The sequence below is a fragment of the Melitaea cinxia genome, chromosome 18 (genome assembly GCF_905220565.1).
Source record: "Melitaea cinxia chromosome 18, ilMelCinx1.1, whole genome shotgun sequence".
NCBI classification, from domain to species: Eukaryota; Metazoa; Arthropoda; class Insecta; order Lepidoptera; family Nymphalidae; genus Melitaea; species Melitaea cinxia.
Genome location: NC_059411.1, coordinates 8,101,047 through 8,125,368, shown reverse-complemented (window position 1 = coordinate 8,125,368; position 24,322 = coordinate 8,101,047). Strand labels below are relative to the sequence as shown.

Below are 24,322 nucleotides of genomic sequence, written 5' to 3'. Positions count from 1 at the left end.
TTTATTTGTTATGTTTGTTTCTATTTTTAAAAAAAAACTATTACAAGCAATGTTGACATATTCGCAGGTTGGTGGAATTGTTGAAAATGAACATGACTTCTCTTTGGGAGATTATATCCTGAATAAGAAAAATGTGTATCATTTTTGTTTTAGTGATGATAATAATAATAATAATCTAACAGCATGATAACAATTTAATTCTTATGGGAATATTATAATAATAAATATAATACGTTATTACTATTTTATTAAGAAATATTTTCTCTCGTGTCACTTAGGCCCTCCATATAAAACTAGAATAAAACTTAGGTCTTATCTATTTTATATTTTAATGAAGCTTAAATTAAAGGTTATTTATTAAACGTATTAAATATATACAATGGAGTATAAATATAAAAATTTAGGCAAAATAAATGTTTCTTTGTCATGCAAAAAAAAAATCAAAATAAACTTTAACATAATTTATTTTATAAAAAGCTAATAACAGATTATGTATAATAACACATTTCAATATACATAGTAAGAATTTATTAAGCTTAGTACAATATTATTCTCCTCTTCGATTCATTTAGGCAACGTGCCAAAAAAAAACAAGTTTTATTTTGACATTATGTTTCTTTAATTTGAAATATTAAAATAGTAATAGTTTTTTAGTTTATCTCAGTTGTAAAATTAGAGTAAAATCTTTCCGTCAGGTATTTTTGTTAAGTAGTTTCTTTACAATTCTTTGCAGTGTTATATGCCATAAAATATATATAATTTTTAAAATATATAGATAAAGATGAATTAAGATCGGACATCGGACTAATGGAAATCTTCAATAAGATGATGCATTTTAGTCGTTTTTTTTTTTCAATTGATTGATGTTTGTATGCATTTTAAAAAAAACATAGATATTTTTAAATAGACAACTGTGACTATAGCCAAATCTATCGTTAATATACATATATATATAATATGTCAATATACATAATATGGATTTAAAATTCATAACCCCATAACAAGTATAGAGTGAGATAACTTATTGGGAAGACTCACTGCAATAAATATTTAATTTGCAAAGAACATGAATAAAATATATTGTTATATTATTAATATTACATGCAAGCTACTGTGAATATCGTCATAGCACCTGGGGTTCGGTCTTGCGTTTGTAGGAGATGGCTAGCTGGGCGAAGGAGTGAATCACTGGGAAGGCTTCTGTCGCCTCGGGGGTTAAAGGAGCGTTGCCCTCTCGGCTGACGAGAGCTACATGTAAACCCGCTTGTCTTGCCGCTTCAGCCTCTGTAATAGAATATAAGTAATCTATCTTAGTAATGTGAGTAGACTTTTTTTGTCACTTTTTCAAACTTGTATTTAGGTTAGGTTTAGTTAGGGCACAGCAGGAAATATCCTGCTCGAAATCCGGAACAGTTCAACTGGGGAAGTACCTTGACCTTACAGAAGATCATAGCTAAATAACACTGGTTACATGGTATTGCTGTGGTGAGTAAGGTGGCCAGAGCTCCTGGTGGGATTGGGGGTAGGGTCGACAACGCGCTTGCAAAGCTTTTTCTAGTAAATTTATCAAACTTAATTTGATTGTTAAATATTTCACTTTTTTTATTAATTTTAATTGTGTGATATTCGTTTAAATTTTATTGTACCTACTGTTTTCTTGTTAACTGTATGTGCCTATAATTGATGTAACACTCGATTTATCTTTCCTAGGTGTTATATTATTGTGAATGGATTCTTGGTACATTTTGTAAGGATTTTAAAAAACAGTAAGTAAAAAACAAGGCGAATTTATTTTACATTGTCTTTGCACTTTATTAGAATATTTACTAATCATCTTCTGATGTTCATTGATATGTTTAGGATTACTATGGCCATCTTTGTTTTTAATTTAGAACTTTCGAAGGCCATAATTTAGTGGACAGAAGTCTTGAAAACAATGTCGTTTAGAGCAGGCCATGTCCTCTAAAACTAACCATAATATGAAGTCTAAAGGGTTGAGGTCTGGGCTAGATGAGGGCCAGTCTTCAACTCGTTCCATAGCTTAATTGGCTAGAGCGCCGACACGGTCAGTCGGAGACGCGGGTTCGAATCCCGCTGGAGCGGTCAATTTTTGATATGATATTCAAAAAACTCTTATAAAGTCCGGAACGTTGGTTTCAAGCCAGGCTTAGGTAGTTCGTGCCTTGTGACCAGGTGCAGAGTCCTGCTGGAAAGTTCAAGGTATATTTTTAAAAACTGTATTGCTGAGAGGTTTCACAACACGATCCAAGACTGTATCTTGATACACTTTGGCTGAAGTTTTCACTCCTTTCTCGCAAAAATGTAGTTTTGTGACTCCTTGATAAGACACGCCCCACCAAATCATCACTGACGCAGGATGATGACCACGTTGTACCTTTCCGACAACTTTAGCAGCTTCTTTAGAACTGTGAGCGTACACTTTATCATTTTGCTTATTGTAGTGTTCTTCAATCGTGAAAATTTTTTCATCGGTAAAGAGGATATTTCTGTGCCTTTCACCTGCGTATCACGATTCAGATCTTGTTTTATAATACGCGACAGAGTCCTAGCGGGAATCTTAATTTCTCGAAATAAGATTTTTTGCTTCCTAATGGGGTTTCGATGAATTCTTGCTTTAACAGCATTAACAGCTTTTGTAGTTCTAACAACTCGTGGCCGCCCCGATCTTTTCTGGTCTTCGACAGACGAAGTGTTGCTGTATCTGATGATAGTACGATATACGAACATACGGCTGATACCAAGTTTTTGAAGTGTCTGGAATGTGATCGACGGCTCCATACCCACTTAGTGCTTTAAAATAATATACGTGTTTCAATTTCAAAGTAATTAAAAAGTTGAAAAAAAGAAAAGTTTTTATGTAACAGTATTTATGGCCAGACTACTTATATGAAGTGTAGGGACAACGTTTTTACAAGGAATAGTTGATTGACCCACATATTAGTGTCTATCTTTTTGGCGCAGATTATAAATACATAAATAAATAACTTGCACTACGTGACATGGGCGAATCATCTATGCTTGTCTGGCACCATTGTGTAATTAATTTTCAAAAATAAAAAAATTGGTTGGTGTGTGCTATGGTGGTGTATAAACGCATTTCTGTCATGTTTCTGTGAATAAAACTCGCACTAGGCACTCTGGTCGGTATATCTGTAAATAAGTTGTACTGATAAACAAAAAAAAAAAACAACTAAACAGCAAATATTAATGTAAGCAAAATGTATTGACCTTTTTAACTCAAGTAATTAATTTGTACTGGAGTTCCAAGCTATAGCCAGTAATTACTTAACAATTGGCGTGACTAGATAGCCTAGATAACATATTAGGTCAGTGAAAAAAATTCAAGGTAAAATTTTACAAAACTTATTTACATTAATTGGACCTACTTACGCAAAACAGAATCAACCCACACACTGACAGTTTTGAGAAAAAGCCGTTTTTGTCAAAATTTTGTATACAGTAAAATTGTTTGTTACTTTGAATAAAATTTATTTATAATATTGTACCAAATCATTTATTCTATGTATACAAATATAATATTGAGGAAAATCATTGGCATTTTTAATAATAATAAAAGGAAAACTCGTTGATTCCTTTTTGCAAAATTATCTCTGTGTGGGTTGGTTCTTTGTTGATTTTTATAAATTTATAGGAAAACAATGAAAAATCCCATATTTCTTTTAACATACCCTTTTATTATTATTTATTTATTTTATTATTGATCGGAAAAGATGATATAGAAGACGATCTTGAATGTTTTTCAGGCCAATTTCCCATATTTCTTTTAACATATCCTTTTTTATTTTTCAATAATATTCTATATCATCTTTTCCAATACCTACCCCCGCCTCCCAGCCTACTCACCGCCAGAAAAGATTTTCTTTGTTTCATAAATATACATATAGCTCCTTACTTAGTTTGGGTTCGAACCCACAACCAGCCCAGAAAGTGTTACAGTAAACTACAGCAACGGGCTAGACAAAATAATTAAATTTAAATAATAAAAATAAACTTTACCTTTAACAACATCGGTTAGAAAGAGAATATCATCAGTGTTGCAACCAATTTTCTCGACAATTGCAGTGTAGCTGGCAGGTTCCTGCTTTCCACCAACTGCAGTGTCGAAGTGACCGTCGATGTATTTAAGCAAATCTCCCACTAGGGATTGGCCAAATAGCAGTTTCTGAGCTTGAACGGACCCCGAGGAGTAAATGTAAATCTTCTGACCTTCCACTGAGTGCCACTGTTCTAGTGCTGAACAAACGTCGTCGTAGACACTGAAAGTGCAAACATGTAGTCACAAAGTGTGAAAATAATGCAACATCCTTGTGTGCGACTTATAACATCTAGAAAAGAATAAATTATTTACATAAATTTGTTCTAAGCATGTATGATATTTAAAAGCCTTTAGCAAATAAATATATTATATGTACGATTTTATTTTTGTGTTACCCACACATTAGGAATTCTAAACATTGGCACACGGTGCGCTTAAACCGAAAATAAAAATCATCATATCAAAAATTTGACTCTAGCGGGTACATCGTTCCATAGCTTATTTGGCTAGAGCGCCGACACGGTCAGTCGGAGACGCAGGTTCGAACCTCGCTGGAGCGGTCAATTTTTGATATGATATTCAAAAATGTTTAAATATATTATGTTAAACAATAAATTGCTTACTTCTCGTTTAGTAGATCCTATTATCATTATAGTCTATAAAATAAAATTGTACCTGTCACAATTCAGGCAACAGTGTCATGATATTAGAAATAAATTACTTGGATATGAGGGGATGAATAACCATAAACTAAATTCATTGTTTTTATCTCTTCATATACTTTGAGTTGAAACATACGCAGAACTATTTCAAGTAGATGTTATATACTTTATTGCACTAGAAAAGAATATACAGAAAATTACATGTATAGTTGATGTCAAAGGTGGACTTATCCCTAGAAAAGATCTAGGAGAGAGGATATAAACATCTTAAAATTATTATATTACTTCATTATTATAGCATTATTATACTGTGCAGAAATTACAACGAAATTTTTTAAATTTTTGGACAACAATGGAGATGTAAATGTTGTTTTCATTTATTAAAAGATAACGACCTTTTTCGAAGGCTATTACAATACTTTTATCAAGAATGATTTCCATGTAATTAATGAGTTACAGTAACTCATATGGGTGAATTAACTACAACCAATGTCACCAGTGCCTAGTGTCAGAACTTAATACGAGTGAAATTCACCAGTCGTCTTTAAAAATGTAATCTATTTTTTTAGAAACCCACTTGTTTTCCACTACTGCACAATTGATTTTGATTCACATGATCCTATCCACGTGGTATTATGTCAGCTCTACAACGTGTAGTACTTATAATAAAACGAGGAATACTCACTGGCCCTTTATATCGCCCTTGTCATAGCCCTGTTTCCATATAAGACCTTGTAACTGCTTTAGGGCGCCCACCTTGCGATCGGAAGACATCTGCCACTTAACATTGTTGACCAAACCCTCTATTTGATCTTCCTTTGACGCATCCTGAAATGTTAATATGTTTGTTTGTTATTAATTGTATAACGACTAAAAATGCACTTTTTATTGCAATTTAGAAGTACCTACTTATTAAAGCTGAATATTATTATGTAAGTGTGTTTGAAATAAAATATTACCAGCAATTTCGTAGATTTTTACTTATTTATTCCATTGAACTGTTACACCTCTATATTGTTATCTTCGAATCTATAAAGTTCAGTTATATGTATGACTGCCAGAATTCTACTTGTATAACTTTTCAATGATGCATAAGTACACGTACTGAATGTTAAAATTTTATTTATTTAAAGAGGTTATATCGTTGGTGTGTACATTACGTATAAGAATTATTATGATAAATATATCATACTAACTTTTTCTCGCAACTTCGTCTACCTCCGTAGAAAATACATGACGATTTTAGAATTAAGACAAAAAGGAATTAATGTTACGAGAACTTAAACCTGAACATAAAATTTACATTATTTCGTTAGAACAAAAAGAGGCCGTGATGATTAGAATCTTAACCGGAAAATCGCGGATTAAAATCTACTAAACTAGTAAGGGACTTCATGATAACCTTTAAATGACTGCTTTAGGAGGAGGTAAAGTAAAACATAGGAAACAAGAAGAAGAGTACTGTCTAGTAGAAATCTTAAATATGCACCAATCCGACAGTGCGAGCTAGACAAAGTTCAGCTGGAATCGGTTTATTTAAAAAAAAAAACGTTTTGTAGCAGAAAAAAGCAGACTAAGCAGCCTAGGTCGGACTTTCTATATAAAAATATATATATAACCTAAAAATTGGTGCAGTTTCATTATATCATTGTAATTTGAGTTTTTTTATATATTGTTCACAGCAAAATGCCTAGCCAGCTACATATTCGTAAGGTCATAAGTTTAATTATGTACAAAGATAATGGACGTATGTATGTAGATATAATCTTGATAAAACAGGACGACTGAGGTCAAGTACAAGGTGTTACTAGACTAATGAATTTTGGCCAGTACACTGTTATTTTTAAAAATTAAAAAAAGTTTTGGAAAGTTTAATCACGGGATGGTGATTAAACTTTTGATTGTTTTTAATACGCATACCTACCTCTATATTCACTGTAGCCTCAAAGAGTGCGGAATAAAAAAGTACATATACGCTTCAGCCTGTAATATCCCATTGCTGGACCTCTTCCCCCATGTAGAAGAGGGAACAGAGCGTTATCTACCACGCTGCTCCAATGCGGGTTGGCGGATATATTCCCTACTATGAGTAACGATCGCTATCAGGTGTACATGACAACAACCGGGACCGACGGATTAACGTGCTCTCCGAGGCACGGTGGGGAGACCCACAAGGACTGCACAAACACAAAGACCAAGGCAAACATCTGTATAGCCAATTCAAATGTTTATCATGTGCGGGGATCGAACCCGCAGCCGCCAGCGCAACAGCCACAAACCAGTGATGTGACCGTTGCGGCAAAGCGTCGTCAGTAATAAAACAAGTAATGGTTATTAAATATACATTTAAAACAACGTAAATTATAATATTTTTAAAGTGTGTTTACTTTTTTAAAATGTGTGTTATCAATTTACAATTATTGTTGACGAATAAAATATGGTATATCTATCAAAGAACTTACTGATATAAAAAAAAAATCTTTATATGTTTTTTTCGTTAAAACAAGATATTTGTATTGAAACAAATTTTACAAATACATCAAACTAAATGTTTCTACGGTAAGTAATATATATATATTGGATGATTTTATTTTAAGCAAAAAGTATAATAAGGAAAATAACAGAAAGGTCTGTGGAAGATGAAAATGGAAGTCGAGTATTTTCAATTTCATGTAATAAAAGTCAGATATTATGCTCCAGATGCATGTAGATTTCCACTTAAAGTATACAACCGAATACGAGATGAATGTTAATCACTGTCAAATTTACTACTGTGAAACTTAGTCGAAACTGATATATATTTGCCCGTACATTTTGAATAACTAGCGGTCACTACTATACAATCATGTAATACTATGTTAAATCACATGGTACTGAATGTATATAATTTATCTCCCATTAATAAATCTATACTAAAATTAAAAAACCGGCCAAGTGCGAATCGGACTCGCACACCGAGAGTTCCGCACAAACAAAATTATTGAAAATATTTTTATGATATGACATAACTAAAAATTTATTACTTGAGTATTTAATATGAGTTTTAGCTTGATACCTCCACGCATTCCTGAGAAAAAGGGTCTGACAGACAGACGGACAACAAAGTGATCCTATAAGAGTTACGTTTTTTCCTTCTGAGGTACGGAACCCTAAAAAACTTAAAAAATTGTTTATTTGTCTATTTGTAGAACATGCAAATCTCGGGAACTACTTGTTCGAATTGATTGTTATTATGTTGGATAGCCCATATACCGAGGAAGGCTATATAATATTTTAGACCTGTGGGTCACAGATTTTTATTTATATGAAGACTACAATTCACGAGGTAATTTTCAAAAGTGGTCATCACTAATAGTGATTTTTTTTTTATTCAAAACTTTTCATAGGTTTGGAAGCAATCTAATTCCTTTCAAACCAAGTCGAACATAATATAATTCCTATTTGCCCCTATTTTAATTATTGCATAATTATTACAAACGAATTTACTTTCAAGAGTAGTCGTTGGTGAAGTTGTGATAAGCATACTTGACTAGATTTATAAATTACCTTTTACTGAACTTAGCCCATAAGTAAAAAAAAATAATTGAGAAACAAGTCAACCAACATCAGGCTTTTAAGTTTAAAACAACTCTCTAAAAGCAAACATTAAACGAACGAACAGCTAATAATAAAATAATTATTACCTCCCCGGGGATAGCGACAAGTCCTTCGACGCTCTTCTCCTTATCCTCGAGGGCCAGTTTTCGTAGAGCATTCACTGCCTCCTTCACATCTTCGTTCTCCCACTCGGTCTCCAAAAACTGCTTCACATTTTCCTCGGCATACGGAAACAGCTTGTCCTATAACAAAAAAAATTATAAGGAAATAAAACTAGATGTCAATGTTACAGTACCTCATGAAAGTATACGAAATTGATATGAATTTAAATATCAATTTTATTTTTAACTAGATGTGCCCGCGACTTCGTCCGCGTGAAATAGTGACATTGGACAGCATTTTTTACCGACTTCCAAAAAAGCAGGAGGTTCACATTTCGCGGGTAATTTCTTTTTTTTAATGTATGTTAACTCAGAACTTTTTGAGTGGGAGGACCGATTTACGCTTCAGCCTGTAATATCCTACTACTGGGCATAGGCCTCTTTCCGCATGTAGGAGAAGGCTCATAGATAGGATGATGTAACAGAACCCACAACCGCCAGAGCAACAGCCACAAACCAGTACTGTGACCGTTCCGCCAACGCGGCACCCAAGTGAAGCTTACCATAATATATTATTGACAACAACATCGAAATCGAATAAGCCGTTTCTGAGATTAGCGTGAACAAACGCACATACAAAGAGACAAACTGTTTAACAATCATTGTTTTGGGTGCTATTTGCGTTGATAAAGGTCCTAATAATATTTTTTCTCATATATCTTCCATATACAGACAGCGATCCGTTACATTTTTATTACATGTATTGATTGATTTATTACTGTATAGGTGAATTTCTTGCTGCATACGTAAGTAATAGAAACCAACAAATTATAAAAAAAACAGAAGAAAGTTTCCTGGACCTGTAATTTAAAATTCAAGCTGCCTTTAATGCGTATTAAAAAAGCTTTGACTATTTTATGTAAACGACATTGCTATATTTGCAAAAATACCTTACTGATATTTAAGTAATAATAATAGTAATAGCTTTATTTAAAAATAAACATTTTAAGCCAATGGTAACAATTGCAAGAATTCACTTATGCAGATGGTTAATTACACAAAAAAATTTGAGTTCAGATTGATCATCCTATATGGATTATAGATATAATCTGTGTTAAGGATGATCAGCCAACCTCCCCTATGCTACAATATATAATTTTGGCACAAGTTCTATAAGAAGGGGTAGACATATTTACAACAGATACAATCATAAGTACGAGACGGATAAATCAGACGACGTAAACAATGCACTAGGACAGAACTGGTTTAAATGAAATATATAACTAGGCGTAATATTATTTTGTTTCAAATAAAAAAAAAATGTGCAATTTGTTAATTCTTACAAAGTAAATTAGGTATACTATATCAATGAAAATGCATCGCAAAAACGTATGTACGCTGATAACTTTCGAACGAGTGCACCAAATTGGATAATTCGTTCGCGACCCGTTCGTAAGAGGCGACTAAGGGACAAATAACACAGTTCCACTACCACCTTGGAACTTAAAAAGCCAACCGATGGCGGGATAACCATCCAACTGCTGGCTTTGAAATACACTGGCCGAAGATGGGCGGCAGCGTTTTCGGTGCGACAAAGCCAGCCCCGCGGTCACTATATATGGTGACTATGGGCCACACACATGAGTTCGCACCATTATTGGCGCGAACTTGTGGAAGCCTTGTCCAGCAGTGGACTGAAGGCAAGCGTTATAAGGACAGCGTTAGGCTGAAGTTACCCAACACGGCTCATTATTTTAAGGACAGTTAGTTAAAATAGAAAATTAAAAAAAAAAAACTATTGAAGAAAAAATAATCGGCGTTTCGAATTTCGCAGGGTCCGCTCTTATATTAGTCGGGTTTAGTATTTAATAAATGACTAACTTAAAATGCTTGAATAACACTAGTCATAGTGTAGTATGTTGTGTGGTTACGGTATCAAAGAATATAGCCACCCCCTCTCTCCCCGTGGGTGTCGTAAGAGGCGACTAAGGGATAACACAGTTCCACTACTACCTTGCAACTTAAAAAGCCGACCGATGGCGGGATAACCATCCAACTGCTGGCTTTGAAATACACAGGCCGAAGACGGGCAGCAGCGTCTTTGGTGCGACAAAGCCAGCCCTGCGGTCACCAACCCGCCTGCCCAGCGTGGTGAATATAGGCAAAACACATGAGTTCACGCCATTTTTGGCGTGAACTTGTGGACGCCTATGTCTAGTAGTGGACTGCGAAAGGCTGATGTGATAGTGTACTTTGAATTCTATCTTAAAATTTAAAAATTAAATTTGGCCATTTCTCTTCTTCGTACTTCATCATTTGGTAAACAAATGAGAGAAATTAAGGAATTCGATTTTAAAATCTGTAACAATAATTTGAAACTTCTATCACAATAACACAAAGCATTCGAAAGGTACATATTTACAACAAATTATTTGATAGATCTAATACACCTATGTAATAATAGTAATAATACTATAAAAATTAACATGATAGAAGTAACATAATACGTGAGAAAGAAAAAGTAAGTTACCTTATATGTAAAAGATAATTTGATATGTAAAATGAATACAGTATACCGTAGGTACCTACAAGAATTTTTTGTAAGTATATGTATATGATATTACTAGCTGTGCTCACGACTTCGTCCGCGTAGAATTTAACAAAAAAGTTATTGTTCAGTTCACAGAGTTATATAATAAATAAATTTCTAAAATAAAAGTAGCCTAAGTTACTCCTTACTACGTCAGCTATCTGCCAGTGAAAGTCGCTTCAAAATCGGTTCAGCCTTTTCAGAGATTAGCCGGAAAAAACAGACAGACAGATAACAATTTTATAAAATGTCTATTTGGTATATGTACCGTGTATACATCCATATGCATTTAGTAAAAAGCGGTTATTTTGTTATTACAAACAGACACTCCAATTTTATTTATTTATATAGATTTATAGATGACAAAGGTCTCATGTCGAAATAGCCATTAACATTTAATCGTAATTCTTCATAGAATTTTTCTTTTAATGTATAGAATTAGTCATCGTCGAAAAATGTATTTTTATATTTATAACTAGCTGACCCGGCGAACTACGTATCGCCTATTTATTTTTCTGTGAATACATTTTTTTTTCTTCTATACAAACCTTGTTCTGACAATAACGAAAACAAAAAAAAATCTTTTTACCTTTCATCTATAGCACGATATTTTACTGAGCTAAGCTAAAACCTACAAGAACCGTGCAAAAATCCTACCTTTATAGTTTATAGAAACCATGCATAACACTACTTCGTAGCAGTTGGTGATGGACAAAACGGAAAGCGATTTCATCATATTATAGCCAGATATCGGACTATCCGAGTCTTCCAATAACAAACTTACAATTTACATACATTTGTTATCATTCTTGACAAAAAAAACGGCAATGACATTAAGTAGTGAACTTATATAGCATAAATAGCCAAGAGCTGACCTTCAAAGCTATTTTATAATATAACTAGCATACCGCACCGGCTTCGCACGGGATTTAAAAAAAATTCAAAATATTTTTTCCCTATTTTTTTTTAAATATAATATAGGCTATATCACCCGCAGATAGTGTAGCTTCCCAACAGTGAAAGAATTTTTCAAATCGGTTAAGTAGTTTCGGAGCATATTCAAACTCAAATCAAACCTTTCATCCGTATAATATTATAATATAATAACTGTTTGCTCGCAAACGAAAAAAAAAACGACTTCAATTACATCGACAAGTGCTGTAACGTAAGAAAACGAAAAAATAGTCAAGTAAATACGCGTTATCAACAAAGATTACTCAAAAGCAGTCATCAGATCTCGATCAAATTACTGGGACTATAAAATGGGACAATACAAGACAAGCATCAGCTTTCGATTAAAAGGAAAATCATCAAAATCGGTATACCCAGTAAAAATTTATGCGGTATAATACAACGTAGGTCGACGAAAAATAGTCAAGTAAATACGTATTATTAGATATAACGGGAAACCGGGATGTCTGGCGCGAACTTGGGGGGGCGGGGGCTATGTCCAGCAGTGGACTGCAATAGGCTGAGCTGATACTGCTGATTCTGATTAGATATAACTCAAAAAATACTTGTTAGATCTCAATTAAATTTAAATGAGACCACATGACACGAATTTACCACCCTTCGATTTAAAAAAAATCATCGAAATCACTCTACCTTGTCAAAAGTTCTGAGGTTACATACATAAAAAAAAAATACAATCGTATTGAGAACCTCCTGTCCTCTCTTGAGTACTCCTAATTTTTATATACAAGGCTAGACAAAAGAAAGAAGTGCTTGTTTTTTTGTATAGCTCAACAAATCTCTTGAACCACCAAATAATTTCAATTTTCCGTTATTTTTACTATCGTACTATTTCCTTCTTAAAAGTTGCAATTACCCATTTTTGGTTCGCAATTTCAGCAATTCGTAAAGGCTTTTAGAGATTGTTTGAGAACATTTGACAAAATTTGGACACACTATCTTACAAATCATATTTTAAACTCTTAATAGTTCTCTGCGAATTCTTTTATCATTATATAAAAAATGTTTGTAATTAATGTATGAAAAGCTAGTCTGCCGTTTAGCATAACGTGATACGCTAGTGAAACTCAGTCTACGATGCGTTATAATGGGTGAACGAACTGCGAATCGCTGCCCAAACCGGATAGCCCGCCTAGCAGCGACCGGCCTCGGTGCAGGGATAGCCACTTTGTTCTCGAGTGTTATGAGCGTAGACTATAATATGGTCAAATAAAAGTGTTTATATTTATAATATGACTATTTTTACTTCACTATGACTTGTAAAAATAGACAGTTGCTGTTATATCCCACTACTGGGCATAGGCCTCTTTCCCCATGTAGGAGAAGGATCAGAGCTTAATCCACCACGCTGCTCCAATGCAGTTTGGCGGGTATATTCCTTACTATGAGTAACGATCGCTATCAGGTGTACATGATAACAACCGGGACCGACGGCTAAACGTGCTCTCCGAGGCACGGTGGGGAGACCAGGGAGGTGGGGTCCGGTGCACAAACACCCAAACCACGGCAAACACCTGTATGGCCAATACAAATGTTTGTCATGTGCGGGGATCGAACCCGCAACCACCCAATCCGTTTTTGAAAAATTGAAGCCGTCAATCTTGGGATTGACGGCTTCAAAAAAAAGTCGGAATCCCACTCGTAGAGTTTCGCAAAAAATGCAATTTTTAACACTACGTGAGACATCAATGTTTCTTATATGCATACCTAGTACTGACTGTTCGTATCAAAGACCCAATCATGAAACAATGAACAGACAGATGAGTCTCATTTTTGTATATATTTCATAAGCAGAGGTAGAAGTATGTCATAGGTAGAAATAGCCTAATAAACAAACGAAATTTTGTAATAAGTGTTAGTACAAACCAAAACTACGTAACTGATCGATTGGAATGCACCGTTTTTGTTTTTGGCCAACTTTTTGTTAGACGTGCGCGTTTAACAAATCAAGAATTATATCCAATAAAAAATTGTACACCGTTTATTGAACGTGGGCGAAGAATTGAAGATACTGTAAATAAATATATACCTACCCACAATGATCTTAGAGTTTTTCTAAGATCATTGCCTTTCCAGTGTCAAGTATTTTCAAGCCTTGGCTGTTACAGACTACGATAACTTTTTTGTGTGACTCTAATTTTATTAACTACACATTTAAAAATTTACAGTCACGTTTATTAACCGACTTCAAAAAAGGAGATTACTCAATTCGACCGTATTCGAATTCGTATATATATATTTTTATGTATGTTCGGAGATAACTTCATCGTTCATGAACAGATTTTGATAATTCTCTTTTTATTGGAAGGGAGATATCCTAAGTGTGGTACCATGATAAGGAAACCAGGATCTGATGATGGGATCCCAGAAAAATCGAGGGAAACCCTCGAAAATCTGCATAACTTTTCACTGAGTGTACCGATTTTGATGATTTTTAATTTAATCGAAAGCCGATGTTTACCATGTGGTCACATTTAAATTTGATCGAGATCTAATTACAACTTTTAGAGTAATCTTTGATAATGCGTATTGACTATTTTTTGTCGGTGTAATTGAAGTCGGTTTTTTTTTTCTTAACTTAAGTTTACCTTTGGGTATGATAGTCGTAAGTTTTGAAACTGAAATTCTTAAATAGTAATAAAATTATAATTACTCAGCTGAATTGTGATTTAAATTCATTCATTGAAGTAATATTCTTATTATTTTAGAAAAATTTATCAACTAGCCATAGTTTACTTTTCGATACATATGAATTTTAATTACGAAACAAAATTCAAAATTATAGATTTAAAATTCATCAATTTTAGTAATCTATTTTAAAATATTCGTCTCGATAAAATCACGTACAAACATATACCTCACATACGTAAAATAGTATTTCACCATCATGATTTGTGAAGCATTGTATAAAAACTGGACCTTGTCTCACCACGCGCCGGAATTTCGCTTTCAGTGAGCGGACCCTCATAATCATATTCCACTTTGTCACGTCTTGTTAGTTCTTATGAGCATTTGCATAAGGAAAATATTAGTTTGAAAAGCTTTGTTGCCAACGAGGACTAGGGTAAACGGTGCGAAATAATAATTAAAAATCTCGTTATCTTTCCAGATAGCATAACTTTCTGTTTGATGATTACACTCAATGAATTTTGTAGTAGTAAACATTTTCATTAATACGAAAAATATAACATACCTATGTCCTAAATAATAGCGTATAATACCATACAGCAAATATTATTTTTGTCTCCGTCTTAATTTAATACGAATATGACGAGTGCAAAAGAGACAGCTCTCTTAACTTGACGTTCGCTTGAAGAGAACAGTTAACTGGTCCACTTTTTTTTACCAGCCAGCTGCGTCGAACAGCTGTTTATGCCGGTAGGCGTTGACATGAATTTTTATGAAACACGTTTATTAAAAAAAGGTTTTATTATTAAAATGTATTAATACTACACTATAACATTTACAATTTCTCAGAATACTGTTAAATCTTCGAAACGATATCCATAAATTTAGGGAACGATTCGTATTCTAATACGAAAAATAAACTATAGGTGTAGGTACCTCAAATCTTTTAACACAATGAAACAGAATGTTTAACAAAATGTTTTGATGGATAAGAGGTACCATTTTGAATTTGTCCTCCATGTTGCGAATCCGAAATCGCGACCATTTTGCATTTCTCATCTTTTGACAAAACCTAAGTATTTCAATAGAAAATATTCAAAGAACACCACATGTTATTTTACAAATAACTTCACGATTCAATAACAGAAAAAAAAAGAAATTTATCACGTGTTAGCACAAAACACCGGCCGGTCAATTATTCAGACCTACCTTAACAAAGCTGATCGATGTTGTTGTTCCCTCGACGTCTAAAAGCAAGATTTTGCATTTCTTTACGATGTCACCTATTTCTTTATTATCAGTAGCCATTTCTAATTAGCACTACCTATATCAGGCGTACTTTCGTTTCTATTATCTATTCTTACTTGACTAGAATTTCTTCCACGCCACACAACTACCCCACACCACAGAAAAAAAGCATTGATTGAACGAGACACGAGAGCACGGCGTACTGAAGGACGCGCGGGTGCCAGCTCGGGACAGAGCAGGATGCATGTACTCGTCGAAAGAGGGACTGAGATAAAAGAGCGGAAGGATGTAGCTAATATCAATGCATCCAACATACACATCATTTAACTTATATTGCCAGTTTGTTACATTTAAGTTATTTTCTTAATTTCATAAAACATTTAATGTTATGATTTTAAAATACCCCATTGACATATAACTAGAATTTTGTATGTAAAAATGTATGTTTAAGTTTTGGATCTTATAGGAAAGACATTACACAATAGTAATAACAGTAATAAGTCATTATTAATTTTATTTGCCTACTCAAAACGTCAGGCCGAAGACGGGCAGCAGCGTCTTCGGTGCGACAAAGCCAGTACTGCGGTCACCAACCCGCCTGCCCAGCGTGGTGACTATGGGCAAAACACATGAGTTCACGTTATTTTTGGCGTAAACTTGTGGAGGCCTATGTCCAGCAGTGGACTGTATAGGCTGTAATGATGATAATGATGACTCAAAACGTACAAATTATTTTTTTAGCTTTTATACTTAACATTTATATATTAAGTAGACAAAAAAGGTTAAAATATTAACATTACTTTGCTTTTAAGTAATTTTATTAAAGTCCTAGTATATTTGAGAACTTCTTTGTGCACAATTTTAGATAATTTTAGATAAGACCTCTTGTTAATAGAACATGTAATACATAGTACATAAACAGTAGAAACTACATAGTACATGTACATACATACTTACATAGTTTTAAATATATGTATTCTATTGGTATATTGTTTTTATTTGCTGCTTGCGTGCTGTGTGGCTACGGCACTAAAGAATTTAGCCACCCCCTCTCTTCCCGTGGGTGTCGTAAGAGGCGACTAAGGGATAACAAGGTTCCACAACCACCTTGGAACTTAAGAAGCCGACCGATGGCGGGATAACCATCCAACTGCTGGCTTTGAAATACACAGGCCGAAGACGGGCAGCAGCGTCTTCGGTGCGACAAAGCCAGTACTGCGGTCACCAACCCGCCTGCCCAGCGTGGTGACTATGGGCAAAACACATGAGTTCACGTTATTTGTGGCGTAAACTTGTGGAGGCCTATGTCCAGCAGTGGACTGTATAGGCTGTAATGAGAGATTGTTTTTATTTGTATGTTTGTATAAATATATTTTGTATGTATTTACATATTTATGTATGTTTATGGAGGTATATAGCGTTTAAATGTATGAATATTGTATTATATAACTACGTTTAGTATTATAAATTGATTTAATTATGTGTAATTAACTTGCGTTGTCGATTGCGCACTATTACCGACATATTTTTCATATACTTCTTTTATTAAAGGTTGCCTGAAAGAGATCGCTATAAGCGATAAAGGTCGCCTTTGCATATATTATTTGTTTTTGTATCTAATCGTTCTAAAATGTATCTTCTTTTTTGTGTGTGCAATAAAGTTTAATAAATAAAATAAAAATGTAATTTTTCTACTGATAAAGTATTTAAAATTGTAAGTAACATCAAAAATTCTTTTTATTTCAAAGGAAAATCTTACTTACTAGATTATCCAACTAAAGGAAAGTTACTGTTAATTTTAGGGTTTTTGGCTATTAAGCAATAAAACTGAAACTTGCACCTGATAATGGCAGAAAAATTGATATAGTTTAAATTATTTTTGTGTTGTGTATATCTAGTATAATGGTAATTCAGGTGAAGTTATAAATAAAACACTTTGATTAAAGGAATTATTAATTTATTTAACACTTTTATACAAAATAATTCTTCATTTCTATATAAAACTACACATAAATTATATTTAAAACTTTTGTAACTGCTTTACAGCCGTCAAGTTTATAAAAGGTCAAATAAACTATTTTTAATATACTTAGATTTTTCTTCAGTCTTCATTTTCTTTATTAATCTTGGCGTATTAACATTTTCAGCCTTTCGTTTTGTTGTCACCTAAATAATAAAAAAATTTTTTTAATCGTTTTTGTGGTTTATTTATATAGCTCTATAGTATATACAAAAAAAGGAACATAACAAGTTAATATATAGCTCTATAGTATATACAAAAAAAGCAACTTAACAAGTTAAATAAGCAGGAAATTAGTACAAAAGTCGGTCTTATCGCTAAACAGCGAGTTCAATTCTCCCAATAGTCTGAGATTGGTCGTGTGCGCTAGCTGGTCTCTGGATGGGCGTAAATACCGATCTCGTGATCGGGTTAAGAGGTACTCTGTGTGTTATTCTAGATCAATAGCCATTCACATACCAAGTTTCACTAGAACTAGTTCACTAGTTTTAGCGTGAAAGGGTAACAAGACATCCACCTCGTAAAACTTCGCATTTTTATAATAATATTAGCGAGATTAGTATAAGTATTATTTGCTCCAAAAATATAAATGGTATGTTTTACATTTAACGGACCAGGTAAGCCATTGAATTTCACTAACAATGCTTGGGTTGTTTGAAAATTGGCCAAAATGTAAACACTCGCCTTGGGTATATCGTCATTGTTAACCGTAGCGAAGACAAAGTTCCCTCTTTTTGTAGAAGCCACAGCCTTGGGAGTGTCGTCGGAGTCGGTGGCGAGTGGAGTGGCGAGCGCGGCGAGGCGGGCGAGCGCTCCTCGGCCGCGGGTCAGCAGCGAGCCGTGGTAGTTTTGCTGGAAATATATAGAAAATTACGCTTCAGCCTGTAATATCCCACTGCTGGGCATAGACCCCTTTCCCCATGTAGGGGAAGGATCAGAGCTTAATCCACCACGCTGCTCCAGTGCGGGTTGGCGGATATATTCCCTACTATGAGTAACGATCGCTATCAGATGTACATGATAACAGCCGAAACCGATGGCTAAACGTGCTCTCTGAGGCACGGAGAGGAGACCCACAAGGACTATCGACCAAACCGGATATAAATATTTGACACACAAATATCTATATCCGGTCGGGCGGTGTTTAGGCGCGGCCGTGTCGGCACACGCAACATTACACCAGAACGGTCGTCATAAAATTACATTAGCCTATTATACGGGCTTCCAATCTCTGAGATCCAGCGTGATGCCGGATTACATGTGTAGGAGTTGCGGGAATGTAAAAAACCACGTACACGGCCTCTTTTTTCATACTGCTGTGCGAAGCAGGTGAGTAAATAATTTGTTAATAAATTCCAAATTTAACTAATACAAGCATAGCACCAAATAGCGCATAGCGCTAAAGTACTAAAAAGCTAAAAAAAAGAAGGCGAATGAAATCGGTCAAATCGTTTCCAATTTCTGTAATTTGAACAAGTGAGTCAAGTCAATAGAGAATTTCTTTATGGTTGTAGAAAAATAGTATTAAAAAACCATATCATTATTCATTACCTGAAATATACTAAATGGCTTTTTCGGACTAGGTATATCTTTTGTTATTTTTTTCTCCGGTGCTAAGACTTCTTTATTGTTAGAGACTGTAGATTTTTTTTCAGTAATTTCAGCGATCACGGTCGACATGCTACGAGAGTTCAGATTAGCTTTGATAATAGCAGTCCTATTTATAGTTGTGTCGAGATTTTCCTGGTCTTTTTCTTGCTGAAAAGAATAAATAAAAAAAAAGAATAATCACATAAAATAAATTAAAGGTTACTTTCATTTTATTAATATTTAGAGTATACGCAAAATCTTATAAACACTATTATTATAAGAATAAAAGTATGTTTAATAAAAACAATAAATATACAAACAGAGATACAGTAAACAACCTAGAAAATCGGAAGAATAAGGTGTAAAAAGAATTAAATATTTAATCTAGATCAGCCCGACTGAGGAAGTACCACAACCTCACAGAAGATCACAGCTAAATAATGCTTTCAAGCAGTGTTGTGCTGCTATGGTGAGTAAGGTGACCAGAACTCCTGGGGTCCGGTCATCAGGGGTAGGATCGGCAACGCATTTGCGATGCTTCTGATGTTGCAGATACGCTACGGTAATCGCTTACCATCAGGTAAACCGTACGCTTGTTTGCCAACCTAGTTGTATAAAAAAACAAAAAAAATAATATGCTAATTAACAATTATTACTAACCATTTTTCTTAAAAACATTTCCCTCTCATGCCTCTGCTTCCTCCACTGCTCTTCAGACTCGAATTCGTCTTCCTGAGTATCAAGAAGATAATCGGGATTTGTTCCAGTCTCTATTTCACCATCTGTAATAGGAGAAATATATAATGGAAGAGATACATTGTTTAAGAAAAAATATATTGATTCGATTATTCAGCCTGTACCATCCTACTGCCGAGCATAGGCCTCTTCCTCCGTGTAGGAAGGGATCGGAGCTTAATCCACCAAATTGCTCCACTGCGTGTCGGTGGATACATTTCCTAATCCCCTACTATGAGTGACTCCAAACTATGAGTGAACCAGAACCGACAGCTTAACGTGCTCTCCGAGGCACGGTGGGGAGACCTACTGGGACAGACAGCCATATCGGAAACCAATGTTTGCTCAAATACAAATACCTGTTCCGCGAGGAAATTAAGCCGGCGACTTCCTTTATTGTGTTAATGTAGTACTATCCATTGTGAATTATTAATTTGTCAATCATCAAAATTTTCGCGAATAACAAAAATGTAAATCAATAATACAAGGACTGATCCAGTAATTTATAAATTTGCGTCCACATGAGTATGTTTTAGACTTAACATACAGTCGTACAGTAGTCGTATACAATACAGTCGCATTTAATTTACCTGCATTCTTCCAACGAAACTTGCGCTGCCGGTGCCCATCGCCTAAATCGCCATCTTCAAAAAGTAATTCTTGCAACAATCTCACTTCACGTTTATCTTGATCGAGGACTTCACGCCTGTTAAAAAATATGTATTTATTAGTTAAGTTACATTAAAGTTCAACTACTATTTAATAATGTTTTTACTTGGTGAACCTTAAGTTAAAAGAAAAATATGACATCAGTACTCAGTTTGAATGAGAATTTTCGTAGACTTAATATTATAAGTTTTCAAGCTTTCACCACAACACACACACTATTAATTATTTTGAGATATCCAATATTGTGATATCATAGTCGTCTACTATCTATTACTTATTCTTCAAGGTCGATAGCTGAGCCAGCAAACACCAACATCAAGGCGACTCTACTACTGCACCAGAAAGACGATGAGGATGGGGACCCACAATAAAATTAGTTTAAATGAAATCATGTCTTATTGTAATTATTATAGATTAGATTGTCCAGTGGTCGAAAATCGACCATAAGTAATTTAAATTTTAAAGTTTGATCATTATTAAGGTTCTGTTGTCAAAGACTATACTTCTATAATAATAAACAAAAGAGTATATATGCATATGTGTGCCAAAGGTTGTGTGTGTAATGTTTTTTTAAATTGATTTAATGTATTTCTCCTTCTTTATAAAAACTATAAGTGTTCGAAATTTCATACTCCACGGATAATACTACTGTCTTACATATGTATCTGCCCAAGCTCGCTCTGCAACTGCCCCTGATGAAAAATATCATCATCCCCTTCTTCACGCTCCATACGATCCAAGCCCTTCTCGTCTTCATCACCGGAACCGACCCATTCATCTTCCGAAGTCAACTCGGCTTCATTTTCAAAGAACTCGCCGATTTTTTTCTTTTTCGGTTTAGCTTGGACTTCTACCTGTAATTGTGTGATGATATTTAGGTAAATTCGATCATATTATATAAAAATCATCGTCTTATAAGTACTAACAAAAATATTAATTTCAAATAACTAAAATATTGTCAGTGAAGTTTTGTTGTTAAATTTAATTGAAGTCACCACAGTTAAATAAATAATGCTATAGTAGTACATATAGGTCTGAAATAAGTTTTATTTACAATAAAAATTAGCTAAATAGTACTACAAAACATAAGATTATCAACAAACCTCATTCTCTTCCGAATCATATTCAACAATTCTCTCTTCTTCCTCTTCTTTTTCTGATTCAGAATCATATTCCTTTTCAAATTCTTCTTCTTCATCATCTACAATATTTTTTGAAACATATAGATAAGCTCAAACATATTTATAACTATGTGGGAAAATTTTCAAATTGATGTTTTTTACTTAATGATAATTAAATATGGCAAAAAAAGATTTGTCATTTTATTTCTATTAAATAAATGCACACAATAATATTAAAAACTTATGCGTGATAACAATAAAATATTACATAATTAAACTGTAAAGTTTCCACATATTTTTTGAAGTTATAAGTTACTTCTATTGGCGCGTTAGCGAAAAATGATAAGAATAAATTTTTACGATGCGCGCGCATACCGTCACAAAACCGACACCCTGAAGTTAGCTAGTCAACGAAGAAAAAGTTAGCAACGTAAAGTTAGCTAGCAAATAAAGTACTTCTTACGTGCGTACATAAGTACACACACTTTTTTAACATAAGTTATTTTAAAGGTGTATATATATATCAATAACATATCATACTTTAAGGACCATTTATAAATTACGTCACAATATTTGCACGATATTTTACCCCTCCCCGTCCTTATGGTCACATTTTTGTGACCATCCCTACAAAGTGTGCCGTCGAATATTTTGCAATTTGCAGATCAAATTCGACGTTATTTTTATTTCAAATCAAATTATTATTCAATACAATCAACATTAGTCAAACATAGTCAACATAGGTATAAAACTTTATAAAAATTATCAAAAAAAAAATCGTCGGCTCCGGATACTATTCCAGCAAAGTGTGAATTTGCCAACAAAACTATTTCAATTTTTATTTTTTAAGTTAATAGGTATGTAAAAATCATGTTTTAATACTTACAATAGATATATTATATATTGAAGTGTGATGTCTCAAAATTTTGAACCCCTCGCTGCCCCTTTTCACAAAATGTCTCACTTCGTCGACTTCCTAACATGTGACGAAATTTATGGTGGCCCCTTATTAAAAGTCAAATTTAAAAATAGGCTAAGATTTTTTTTCCACACGGAACATGATATTTACAACTTATACAGAAACCCCCATTTAAAGGAACGCAGTTAGGAATCGAACACCGTATATACTTTAGTTTAAATACTAAAAAAATATTCCAAATCTTATCTAACATATTTATCATGTTCATAACTTCACATAAGATAAACATCAATTACCAGTTTTGAAAATAAAAATATTGCATTTTTAATTTTTAAGTACAAATAAAAACATATTTTACCTGAAATCTGAAGTGCTCTTTTTTCAGCTTTTCTTTTCTTCAATTTCTTAGATTTTTTTATTGGTGCACTATTCTCGTTTTCATCATCTGAATCAATAACGAATTTCTTTTTCAACTGGCTACCTTCATTTAAATTATCCTTGGGTTGTATATTAAAGAAGTACTTATTCTGTTTAGGAACATCTAACTCTGGTTTGTCTAATTCATCCAGTATTGAATTTAAAATAGTTTTCTCTTTCTCGCTATTTTGTTCAGGTATTTGGGTGTTTTGTTCTAGTATTTCGGTATTTTGTTCTGGTATTTTTGTATTTTGATCTACTTCAGTATCAAGGATCTTGTCATCGGAATTTTGTGATACAATTGGATTATCATAAAATCTTCCTGTACATAGGGCTACTATATTATCGCCTATTTCTTGCGACTGACTGTTTTCATAGGAAATAGACTCTGGTAAATCGTTATTTTTATCATCTTGTGTTGCAATAGGGTTATCATAAAATCTTCCGGTACACAATGCTAGGACATCATCGCCGATTTCTTGAGATTGTGATATGGGTTCCGGTAAACTTCCAGAACACCCGACAATGTGATTCATATTTGACTGAAATGAAAACAAATATTATAATGAAACAACTTTTCAGAATTTATCGCAGTTGCTGTAAAGTATTCGAAACGTCGGGCATTTCAAAAACTTACTAAACCGCGATAAAATCCGAAAAAGTTGTTTCATTATAATGAGTAAAATTTGTGTAAACATTAAGAACAATAAATATTATATTCATAGAACAAAGTCCACTTAAATATATTTTTTTATTAATTTATTTCAAAATTAATGCGACCTACAATTTACCTAATTTGATCCTATTTTTTAAATAATATATTTCTTTTTATATCACTAGAGGTTCCCAACCAATAGGTTTATCAACAGTGCAACATTAAATTTAAACGAATTTATTACCTCTGTCTATTTAATTTGCCAAAAAGTATTTTCAAATGAAGTCACGAAGCCTTCTAGGCTCCAAAAGCAGATGAAT

General features: G+C 33.7%; 1 protein-coding gene across 1 annotated transcript in view; it reads right to left on the bottom strand.

Moving 5' to 3' along the window:
• Nucleotides 1-24,322, bottom strand: part of LOC123661999 (claspin-like) — a 35,065-nt gene that overhangs the window by 2,311 nt on the left and 8,432 nt on the right. The window contains exons 8-20 of the mRNA XM_045596897.1: nucleotides 23,289-23,889; nucleotides 21,994-22,091; nucleotides 21,548-21,744; nucleotides 20,812-20,927; nucleotides 20,147-20,268; nucleotides 19,448-19,654; nucleotides 18,581-18,748; nucleotides 17,966-18,042; nucleotides 16,672-16,675; nucleotides 8,424-8,579; nucleotides 5,426-5,568; nucleotides 4,039-4,298; nucleotides 1,133-1,284 (exon numbers count right to left, since the gene is read on the bottom strand). Coding sequence (XP_045452853.1) covers nucleotides 1,133-1,284; nucleotides 4,039-4,298; nucleotides 5,426-5,568; nucleotides 8,424-8,579; nucleotides 16,672-16,675; nucleotides 17,966-18,042; nucleotides 18,581-18,748; nucleotides 19,448-19,654; nucleotides 20,147-20,268; nucleotides 20,812-20,927; nucleotides 21,548-21,744; nucleotides 21,994-22,091; nucleotides 23,289-23,889 — 2,301 coding nt within the window. The remainder of the gene's footprint in view (nucleotides 1-1,132; nucleotides 1,285-4,038; nucleotides 4,299-5,425; nucleotides 5,569-8,423; nucleotides 8,580-16,671; nucleotides 16,676-17,965; nucleotides 18,043-18,580; nucleotides 18,749-19,447; nucleotides 19,655-20,146; nucleotides 20,269-20,811; nucleotides 20,928-21,547; nucleotides 21,745-21,993; nucleotides 22,092-23,288; nucleotides 23,890-24,322) is intronic.